This window comes from Dermacentor albipictus, chromosome 1 (genome assembly GCF_038994185.2).
Source record: "Dermacentor albipictus isolate Rhodes 1998 colony chromosome 1, USDA_Dalb.pri_finalv2, whole genome shotgun sequence".
Lineage (NCBI taxonomy): Eukaryota > Metazoa > Arthropoda > Arachnida > Ixodida > Ixodidae > Dermacentor > Dermacentor albipictus.
In genome coordinates, this window is record NC_091821.1 from 239,993,254 (window position 1) to 240,005,379 (window position 12,126).

Sequence of the window (12,126 nt, forward strand, 5' to 3'; positions counted from 1 at the left end):
TCTCGAGCACGTAGCTTCCCGCTCAGGTGGCTCATGAAACAGTATGCAGCGCCAAAACTCTTAGTCGAAGAAGGATGGTGACCTCATGTGCAAGACCTCGGGGAAACGCATGCAGCAGTACGACAACACCCGCTTTCGTGCTTTTGCTCATACCATATCAACTTATTAACCGCGATTAAATCATTAATTGATAAATTGGATAGCTAGAAATGCCCCGCACAGGGCACTACTGGTTATTTATTTATTTATTTATTTATTTATTTATTTATTTATTTATTTATTTATTTATTTATTTATTCATTCATTTATATTTTTACATATACTGCAGCCGAATATAGGGCTATAGCAGGAGTGGGGACGTTATGCATTACTAAACATTAGACCTTAAAAACACAGACCTTAAAACATTACACCTTAAAAACACAGAAAAAGACGAACGATCGAAAAGAAGCGCTTTACATTAGCGAAGTGCTTACCAATGCTTAAAAGTGATTCCAAAGCTCTATTGTACGTGGAAAACAAATGAACTTCATTGTGTTAGTACGGGCATAAACAGGTGTTATGTTCAAGGCGCGGGGTCTACGGGTACAACTTGCGTTAGAAAATGTGATATAGTTACAATCAGAAAGACCAGAGGTGAAGTTATTAATTGCATATGAAAGTTTTATAGCTTCAATGTGATAGCCTGAAAGTAATGGCTCAATGTTCAAAGATTGTTGAGCCTGTGTTGGTGAGACACTGCGGCTGTGATTTTGTCAAACGAAACGGATAGATTTTCGTTGAACGTTATTGAGCGAGCTTGTTTCATTGTTTGTAGGGGAACCAAACGACAGATGCATATTCTAGAACAGGGCGAAATAATGTTTTATATGACAGCAGTTTAGTATCGCGTGGGATCTTAGCTAAAGTGCGGCACAAATAACCTAATTTATTTTAGAGCTTTCCCGCTTACATATTCAATGTGGTTAGACAAAGAAAGATGTTCTGTTAGAATGGCACCTAAGTATTTATATTGAGACACTCCTTTAAGCAGGATGCCATCCAGGGAATAATCAAACGAGAGGGGGCTCTGTGTATTGGCAAATGGCATCACGACTGTTTTACTACACTTGATATTCATTCGCCACGGTTTGCATCAAGCGCCGAAAGACATAAGGGATTGGGCAAGATGGTGGTGGTCATCATTGGGGTTAATAGATTCGCATTTGTTAGTTATGCTTCTGGCATTAACATTTAAAAGCGCAAGATCTCTGGCAGAGTGATGAGATTGTCAACCAAGTGATGATGATACAGTTGGAAATCTTACGCTAGAATCAAAACCTGCAGCTGTTACTAAGCTATTTGAGGCACCGTCCCAGTTGTAACGAACGTTATCTATACATAAATGATCGAACCTCATTTTAATAACCGAGCCGTTATTTCGCTGCTCAACCGAAGCACGTCCGCGCGTAAGGCGGCTTCAAAATGCGAAATTATTTTGCCAGAAATTTCTTTTCTTGGCGATGTCATTTCCGAAAACTGCATACGGCCAAGCCCTGATTCAGTCGAATCAATTCTACATCTACCGCCACCGCGGGACAAGAAAGGAGTTGATAGAATACAAGGTGTCGTCAACTATTTCGCTAAGTTTGTACCGGCACTCGCCGAAAAAAACAAAGTTACGCCGAGACCTGATAAGAAAACAGTGTTTTTGATTGGACGGATGACCATGCCATAGAATGGAACCATATCTGTGCCGTTTTAAGGAGCCAGCCAGTTCTGGTTATCTTCCACCTAAAATAGCTTCGCATGCATCGCAATATGGCGTCGGCTCAGCATTGCTACGGCGTTACGGGGACGCTAGGAAACCCTGTTGCGTATGCTTCGCGAGTACTCACCGATACCCAAAAACGATATTCGCAGATTGAGAAGGAGGCGCTGGCTGCGGTATACGGGTGCGAGAAATTTCACCATTTTGTGTATGGGCGCATGGTCATCCTCGAAACAGACAACCACCCCCTGATCAATATTTCGCAAAAGGCAATTGCTGACATGCCATCGAGACTGCAGCGCTTCTTTCTACCTTTACTAAAATACAATTTCACTCTGCACTTTGTTCCAGGAAATCCGTTCGTGCTTCCAGACCTGCTGTCGCGTGCCTCTGTAGGAAAACCGCACAAGGATGAAGCAGAACACATCGAGATTCAAGCCGTAAGTGTTGTATCGTCACTTGTAAGCGATGCCACGTTAGAGCGACTATCAAAAGAAACGCGAAATGAGAGCTACTTGCATAGTATCCTGCTGTTAACAGCAGGATGGAAAACCAACAAGCCCAAGCTGCTATTCTGGCGAAATACATTGCATAGTATCGTCACGTGCCTTCATAAGAACGAACCTGTGCAGAGACGGCTTAAGCATTTCGAAAGTGGACTGTCAACAGTGAGCGGTGAGCTACTAAAAGGGCGCAAGGTCGTGGTGCCAACCAGAATACGTCAAGAAATGTTGCGAAGAATCCATGAAGGCCACATGAGAATAAATAAGCGCAAAGAAAGTGCGCGTCGTTTGGTTTTCTGGCCTGGTATGGACACTGTTATCGAAAATCTAGTAAAAAAAAATGCTCAGTATGCCAGAAGCACGCATACAAGCAACACAGCGAACCCCTTCTTATCCGCCCAGTGCTTGCGCATGCCTAGTGTAGGAATGGTGTTTACATTTTCCAGTACGCTGGGAAATCGTATCTTTAGGCGTGTGATGCATTGTCTAATTTTCCCGAGGTTGAGCAGTTGCAGGACAGGTCAGCAGACGGTGTCATTGATAGACTAAGCGCAATATTTGCTAGATTCGGCATACCAATGGAAGTATGTACTGACAACGGACCGCAATTCTCCAGCCGCGACTTTCTGCTCTTCTAAAAAAGATATGATTTGCAGCATGTTACTTCGAGCCCGCGGTTTCCACGCTCAAATGGCTTGGCCGAGAAAGGTCTTCAGGTGGTTAAAATAATCTTTAAAAAAACAACCGAAGGAAGAGACGACTTCTGGCTTAGATTGCTCAGTTACAGGTCGTGTTATGTGGAAGACGGCAGATCGCCAGCTGAACTGCTATTTCGTCGACGGTTTCCAACGCCACTGCCGGATCTTGTGGAGGTGCCCAGCACGTCTGTGCGGAAGCGTCGACCGACGGAACAGCCGAGGCGCTCCCTGGCTCCTTTGCAGAAAGGACAAGTCGTGCGAGTGCGCGGAGACCGATGGGATACCAAAGCCAGATTGATGCGAGCGGAGCAACCAAGGTCCTAGCGAGTAGAGACAGAAGACGGCAAAATACTGCGTCGGAACCGGCAGCACCTTCTTGCAACAGCCCAACCATTCAGCATGGAGTCATTCACCGAAGATTATACGGACGACGAAAGCGACAACGATGGCATTGTAAGGCAACATACGTCGTCTACCGGAGGTGCACCGGTGATATCAAATGAGACAAGTCCGCTTTTGAGGAGATCAACACGGCAAAGAAGACCGCCGCAGCGCCTCCAATACGGCAGCAATTTCAAGTAATGTTCGTAACCCCTCGCAATGCCGTTCGATAATATTTTCACTTTGGTGTTTGTACAGAGAAGATGATGTATCGTGTTTTATAAAGACAAGCGCATCATGTTAACATCTTTTCAACTCAGCATTATTGCGCATGCCCACCAACGATGGAATCAACAAACAAGCCCTCGAAAGGTATCTTAAACGTGCTCCCTCTCGTACCCACGACGCATAAATAGTTGAGCAAATAAAGCAACGGGGTTCTGTGTTGACTGACACTTGGCTCGATCGTATTCTTTGCGCGAACGGCACGAAACACGTGGGCCGATCCCGGAGATAGTGCAATACCGGCCCGACCCACGGCGGTGGTGACAGGCGTTAACCACTCCCCATAAGTGGGCCGATACCGAAGATAGTGCAATGCCCGGCCGACCCGCGGTGGAGGTGAAGCAGGCGTTAAACACTCCTCATACGTGGGCCGATCCCGAAGATAGTGCAATACCGGTCCGAGCCGCGGCGGAGGTGGAGCAGGCGTTAATCACTCCCCATAAGTGGGCCTATGCCGAAGACAGTGCAATGCCGGGCCGATCCGTGGCGGAGGTGCAGTTCGCTATTAAGGGGCCCACGTACACAGCTTCGCTGGTCATCCTTCTTCACAGAGTGGAAGGGTACTGAGTTTTTTTTTAACATCTGAAGTTATTTATCGTGTGGCGCTTTTTTCATTTCGCTCCCATCGAAATGCGGCTGCGGCGGCCTCGAATTCGCGACCTCGTGCCCAGAAATATACTACAATGCCATAGCCACTGCGCTACCGCAACCTCTGCACTGGTAGTGTTCGCTGCAAGCATCAGGAGTACACCGATTGAATGTGGTTCATAAAAGAGGAAGTTATATTGTTACGTGTAGCTGTAGCCCAATGCTTTATACAATTTATTTAGAGGAAGCTAACGGAAGGCCAAAATGGCGACGCTATATCAAGCGGTTCCACGTCGTCTTCCTCCTCTTCAGTGCAGCCACATTGTGGTGGCTGTTTCGTAGCATCACCCCCGGCACTAGAAGCACCGTCCCGGTGCTTAATCTACACATCCGCGGTGAAAGGTGTATGGTATGGCTTTAGTCTCGCCACGTGAACGATGTCACTTGCAGCCGACGATGACGCTGAGAGGTCGGCGGGGACGACTTCATACGTGACATCGGTCACTTGTCGCACCACACGGTATGGGCCATTGTAGCGCGACAACAACTTTTCGAAAAGGCCCACACGTCGAATGGGTGACCAAAGCAGCACCAGAGAACCCGGAGTAAAGTGCACGTCGCGATGGTGGCAATCATAGAGGCGTCTCTGATGCTCCTGTGAGGCCTCGAGACGGGTGCGGGCTAGCTGGCGCGCGTGGTCGGCGTGTGCGATCGCGTCTCGGGCGTATTCAGTGGCTGAACGTGTGGCCGAGAGCAACAAAGTGTCTAAGGGCAACGTGTGTTCTCGGCCATATAGGAGATAGAATGGTGAATAACCGGCGGTGTCGTGACGCGATGAATTATACGCGAACGTCACATATGGTAAGTGAAGATCCCAGTCGTGGTGGTCGGTCGCAACGTACTTAGAAAGCATGCGGGTGATGGTCCGGTTGAGGCGCTCCGTGAGGCCGTTGGTCTGTGGGTGGTAGGACGTGCTGAACTTGTGCTTTGTCGAGCAGGAGCGGAGGATGTCCTCGACGACTGTCGACAGAAAGCTGCGGCCACGGTCAGTGAGTAATTGGCGCGGAGCACCGTGCACTAAAATGATGTCATAGAGTAGAAAGTCAGCAACGTCAGTAGCACAACTTGTCGGAAGGGCTCTGGTGATTGCGTAACGCGTAGCATAATCAGTAGCGACGGTGACCCATTTATTTCCGGAGCCCGAGAGAGGAAACGTTCCAAGCAGATCTAGACCAACACGGAAAAAGGGTTCCGGCGGGATGTCGATCAGCTGGAGACATCCAGCTGGAGGTGTGGAGGGCTTCTTCCGGCGCTGACAGGGCTCACAAGCGGCAACGTAGCGCCGCACGGAGCGGGCGAGACCCAGCCAAAAGAATCGGCGTCGTACATGGTCGTATGTGCGCGAGACGCCCAAGTGTCCAGCCAAGGGAGCGTCGTGAAGTTGTTGGAGGACAGTCGAACGCAGGTGCGATGGAATTGCGAGCAGAAGGTCAAGACTGTGTGGATCGAGATTGCGGCGGTATAATGTCCCCTCCTTAAGGAGAAACATGCGGAGGGAGGCGTCGCCAGGCGTTGACTCCAGACGGTCGATGAGGGCACGTAATGAAGGATCGCGGCGTTGCTCGTTGCCGATTTCAAGCAACTGGGATACAGAGAAAACGCAAGCGATGGCGTCCGCATCAGCCGGTTCGTCGACGGGATAGGGGGACAAACAATCGGCATCCTGGTGCAAGCGTCCCGTCTTATATACCACGGAGAAAGTATATTCTTGCAGGCGTAACGCCCAGCGAGCGAGTCGTCCCGTGGGGTCCTTAAGCAAGGATAGCCAGCAGAGCGCGTGGTGATCAGTGATGACACAGAAGGGGCGTCCGTGCAAGTATGGACGAAACTTCGTAACAGCTCACGCAAGAGCGAGGCACTCGCGCTCTGTGATTGAATAATTGCGCTCGGTGGGTGATAGAAGTCGGCTCGCATAGGCTATAACACGATCATGTCCACGCTGGCGTTTTGCTAACACTGCTCTTATGCCGGGACCACTGGCATCAGTTCGAACTTCCGTTGAGGCAGACGGGTCAAAGTGGGCCAAAATTGGAGGCGTGGTAAGGAGAGTAGCGAGCTGCGAAAAAGATGCGGCATGGTCTGGTCCCCAAGAAAATGGGGCGTCCTTCGTCAAGAGGTCGGTAAGAGGACGTGCGATGGTCGCAAAATCCTTCACAAAGCGTCGGAAATAAGAGCACAGCCCTACGAAACTACGAACGTCCTTGGTAGACTTCGGAACAGGGAAATTCGTAACGGCGCGAATTTTGTCCGGATCGGGTCGCACGCCTCTGGCGTCTACGAGGTGTCCAAGGACGGCGATTTGGCGGCGAGCGAAATGACATTTTGACGAGTTCAACTGGAGGCAGGCGCGGCGGAACACATTCAAGAATCGCTGAAAGATGGTCTAGATGCGTGTCAAAAGTGGGCGAATAAACGATGACGTCGTCCAGATAGCACAAACAGGTAGACCACTTGAACCCCTAAAGCAAAGAGTCCATCATTCGTTCGAAGGTGGCGGGCGCGTTACAGAGACCGAAAGGCATCACCTTGAACTGATAAAGGCCGTCAGGGGTAACAAATGCAGTCTTCTCCCGGTCCATGTCGTCGACGGATATCTGCCAGTAGCCGGGTCGTAAGTCGATAGAAGAAAAATAGGTGTCACCGTACAGGCAGTCTAGAGCGTCATCAATACGTGGCAAAGGGTACACGTCCTTTTTTGTGATTTTGTTCAGGTGGCGATAATCTACACAAAAAACGCCACGTTCCATCCTTCTTTTTGACAAGTACGACGGGAGAAGCCCAGGGACTACAGGAAGGCTCGATAATGTCCTTTGCAAGCATCTTTTTGACTTCCTGTTGAATAACAGCTGGTTCGGATGCAGAAACACAATATGGACGTCGGTGAATAGGGTTCACATAGCCAGTGTTTATGTGATGGCTCACGACGGACGTTTGACCTAAGGGTCGATTGTCAAAGTCAAAAACGTCGCGATAGCCTTCAAGAACGCGGCAAAGAGCTCCAGCTTGCGCAGGTGTAAGGTCAGAGGAAACCATCTTCTCAGTGTCGACGTCAGTACTACACGATGACGTCACGATATGGGCATAGCTGTGACGATCTTCCACTGTGAATGGCTCGATCTCATCATCCTGCAAAGCGCTAATTTTAGCCAAAGAAATGCCCTGAGGCAGAACTTGCGCGGTTAGCGCGAAATTGACAAGGGGAAGGCAGGTGCGGTTGCTAGTAATTGTCAGCACAGTGTGCGGCATGGTAACACCACGTGTAAGTGTAACTGCCGGAATTGGTGCGACCACGAAATGGCGGCGCTATATCAAGCGGGTCCACGTCGTCTTCCTCCTCTTCAGTGCAGCCACACTGTGCTGGCTGTTTCGTAGCAATATTCTTGTTCTAAATACAGGTGTATGACCGCCATGTCTACATTGACACTTCATTGGCCCGGTTCTCTGAATGGGATGTCGGACCGCCATGAACAGTGCAGGCTGAAGTGGGGTCCGAAAGCTGAAACTTGCGTGTGCCCTTGAAAAGGAGCCGCTTTAACCTGTAGCTCTTCTGAGAGCGGAGTTATAGCGCAGCGCGCGTCGACTCTGCGCTGTTTTAAGAAACATCGCTGCAACAGACACATCATGCGTAGGAATATTTTGTTCGGAATTTGACTTGTCTTTCTTTTTCTCAATTGCCCGATTTTGTACCCATTCTTTTCTTCGGCCAAGTGCAGTATTTCTCGCTCTTCGTAAATTAATCCCTTAGCTATTACTACAAGTGCTAATATTCAGCTAATAAGTGATAATATTCAGCTGAACAAGAACAGCAAATGTTTCAAGATATTATGAAAATTCCATTGATGATGCAAGGGCAGTCCGACATACTAGGTGAGATCCGCTGCCTTCGAGCTAATCAACAAACTATGGAATAAAAAATAAACGATTTGAGTGTCAAAGTTCAACTCGCTGAGGAAACCGCGTCATGCGTCACATCACTGCATGCCACGATAGAAAGGATTTCATCTCGTTTTGGCTCGGCCACTTTTGCACTTGCCTCAATGCGTGATAGCCAAGACGACCTAGAAAATAGGTGTCGCCGGAATAACTTGATTTTTTTCGGCTTTCCCTACACCGCGAAGGAGACATGGGCTGAATCAGAAGAAAACATTACGTCCTTCTGTACAGAGAAATTAGATGTGTCACTCGAACTAAAATATATAGAGAGAGCACATAGAATAGGGCGGTAGTTCGAGCACAAGAAAAGACCATTGATAGTAAAATGTATACCCTTTAAAGAAAGACGTGTCCTTGAGGCCGCCTCGAGGCTAAAGGGAACAGAATTTGGCATTAGTGAAGACTACTGGAAGAAGGTTTGTTTTGAGCGCGAGAAGTTGCTTCAGCTTGCTAAATCACGTGGCAGTGACTTCAAACTTATCTTCAATAAGCTCAATATAGGTAAAAAGACCTACAAGTATAATGCTGGTTCTGATGACGTAATCTAGTAAGACGGATAACCATCACAGTTCGCTACATCTCGGAAGACAGCTCACAACCTCAATTTCATTGTCGTGAACTGTCGAAGTCTAAAAAATTAAAAAAAAAATGAGTTTGAATGTCTTTTGGAATCGACAAAACCACATGTAGTCATTGGCACAGAGTCATGGCTAGATAGTTCAGTCTACAACGGCGAACTATTTCTGTCAGACTACACTGTGTACAGAAAAGACCGCAACAGCCACGGTGGTGATGTCTTTGTTTTAATCTACAGCAGTGCCAGCAGCACTCCCATCAACGTAAAAGCTGCCTTTGGGAAACGGTCTGGTGTAGGGTGATGCTCGGAAACGGCCACTCTGTAGCAATCGGATCGTTCTACAGGCCCCCAAACTGCAGGTCACCGGAGCCTTTCTTTCAAATGAATGACATCATGCTCTCGTTAAACACGACACATATTATTCTTGGTGGCGACTTTAACTTCATCCCATATTAAATGGAAAAAACTTTCAACCGCAAAACAATTCCTCGTCTCTTGTTTCCACAGCATTTTGCGAGCTAATAAAAGCCAACTCTCTGTTCCAGTTCGTTGAGCGCTCAACAAGGTTAGAATCAGCTAATGAAAGCATAATTGACCTCTTTCTCTGTAACGATCGAGATCTTGTGTCCAGCGCCACCGTAATTCCCGGTATAAGCGACCATGAAGTCGTTATTGCAAAATTAACGTATACTGCTATATGCGCCGAATAAGCCCCCCGCCACGGAAGGTGTTCTTTTATAATCAAGCAGATTACTCATCCCTATCTCTGGAATTTGACGGCTTTCTACCTGAATTTCATCGACACAGCTCAAACATCGACGATAATTCTGCCTGGTGTTTGTTTAAAGCTAAGCTATTGTCATTAGTTCAAATTTACGTCCCATCACGCATCGTATCTTCCCGACGGCAAACTGGTAAGCCATGGATGGACCACCAGCTTCTATCGATTATTAACAGAAGGCACCGATTATATCGCAAATATTGCGCATGCCCGGATTCCGACACGTATCTTAAGGTGAAAGACCTAGGCAAGACTATAAAGAAAGAAATGAGCAAAGCTGAGGCTACATACCTGCGCACATTACTTGACAAAATGAAATCTAGTCCGAAAGATCTCAGGAAGTATGTCAAAAGTAAAAGGAACAATAAAGTAGCGGTGCCTGATACTATACATGACGTAAATTATGGTGATGACGTAACCAGCAAAACTCGGCACTTTAATCACTACTTCCAATCAATATTTTCCAGCACTGCTGCTATTGTGAAAGACTTACCAATTCCTACCGACTTCGAACAAATGGAAAACACAGAAATAACAGAACACGGAGTTGCTTCATTGCTCAAGAACGTTAAAGTTAGTTCCGCATCTGGTCCTGATCACATTCCAATCTATGTCTTAATGAACTGTGCTGCATCCGTCGCCCCATTTCTAGTCATTCTTTTTCAAGCATCCATCGAAGAGGGGTCCCTGCCTAAAGATTGGAAAAGTGGTAACGTGGTACCTGTATTTAAAGGCGGCAACAAGACAAAAACAAAAAATTACAGACCTATTTCACTAATTAGCGTCTCGTGTAAGCTACTAGACCATAAAATTTATACCAACTTAATCAGTCACTTACAGAGCAACGGATTCTTTTGCCCCACGCAACATGGGTTTCGCCGGGGGTTCTTGCGTGACAGCTAATCGAATTCACCCATGATATCGCATCATAAATAAATAACGGCCACCAGGTTGACTGCGTATTTCTGGATTTTCACAAAGCTTTTGACTCTGTTGCACATAACCTTCTACTGACAAAGTTGTCTGCCATGATTCTCGAGGCGTATCTGACTGGTAGAAAGCAGCGTGTTGTCCTTGAGGGACTGACCTCATCAGAGACTGAAGTCTTATCGGGCGTTCCACAGGGCTTCGTTTTGGGCCCCCTGTTATTTATGATATTCGTAAAGGACATAGGAATGCATCTTTCCAGTCCCATACGCCTGTATGCTGATGATTGTTGCATATATCGCGCCATTACGTCCCCTGCCGATTCAAGTATCTTACAAAATGACCTTCTAACAGTGGCCACGTGGTGCGACAGCTGGAGCATGAAATTAAACTCTACCAAGTGCAATGTAATTTGCTTCACTAACAAGAGGGTACCGCTTGTTAAAAATTACTTTCTAAACACTGAACCATTGATCGAGGTAAGTAGTTACAAATACTTAGGCGTTGTCTTTAAAAATAATCATTCTTGGAATGACCATATAGACAGCGTGGCGTCTAAGGCTAGTCGCATGTTAAAACGGAATTTCTGGAGAGCCCCCTATGAGGTAAAGGAAGTGCTTTATTAGTACGGCAGCCCTGCCTGGGACCCAGAGACAAACACAGCCATTAATCAACTGGAACAAGTACGAAAACGCGCCGCCCGGTTCGTTACCGCCAACTATGATTCCACTCAGAGCTCATCACAAATACGTGTTAACTTGGGATGGCCACTTCTCGAGAACCGACGGAAATATTTGCGACTTAAACTTTTCTTCAATATTTACACAGGCAAGACTGGTTTGCGCAGGGACACATACATGAAGAACCCAAGTTACATATCACCCAGAACAGATCATCCGCTAAATGCAAGGAGTACAAATGCCGTATCAATCTATATAAGCATTCTTTCTTTCCAAAAACTGTGCGTGATTGGAATAAACTGCCGCCTGACATTGTCACAGCAATACCATCTGTGTTTGAAAATAGTTGTCGAAACATTTATATGTTTAGTTCAAAAATGTGTTTTGCTTTGGACAGAATAGGAGATTAACCTTTCCTGTCCACGGCTTGCCTTAATCGCTGTTTTTTTTGTCATAACGTAATAATTATTATTATTATTATTATTATTATTATTATTATTATTATTATTATTATTATTATTATTATTATTATTATTATTATTGCGCTGTACTCTGCACTAAATTGTATTGATGTTGTATTTCATAATAACCTTAGGTGTAATGTTGTATTACGCACTGTATTTGTCAATATTAATATTGTGTTGTATTATGTGTTGGATGTATCCGTTTGTACCATCAATCATCTGTATTTCCATCATTTGTATATTCCTTCCCCATACTCTAATGCCCAACATTGGGCGCTGTAAGTATGTAAGTAAATAAATAAATAAATAAATAAATAAATAAATATTACGGATCAGCTGTGCGTTTCATTTTTTTTTCTCGCATCCAGTAACTCGATGTCCTATAGGTGTAATACTATACTACTCCATTCTCTGTCCTTCCTCAAGTGCAATGCATTATGTTGAATTCCAATGGCAGATCGCGTGCGCTCGGCCGGATTGAGATCGCTCTCGTCAAATC

General features: G+C 46.4%; 1 protein-coding gene across 1 annotated transcript in view; it reads left to right on the forward strand.

The window, feature by feature from the left end:
• The window catches only part of LOC135901568 (uncharacterized), a 1,085,637-nt gene that overhangs the window by 968,873 nt on the left and 104,638 nt on the right, over positions 1-12,126 (forward strand). Inside the window, exon 14 of the mRNA XM_070531118.1 lies at positions 2,102-2,190. Coding sequence (XP_070387219.1) covers positions 2,102-2,146 — 45 coding nt within the window. The 3' untranslated portion in view covers positions 2,147-2,190. The remainder of the gene's footprint in view (positions 1-2,101; positions 2,191-12,126) is intronic.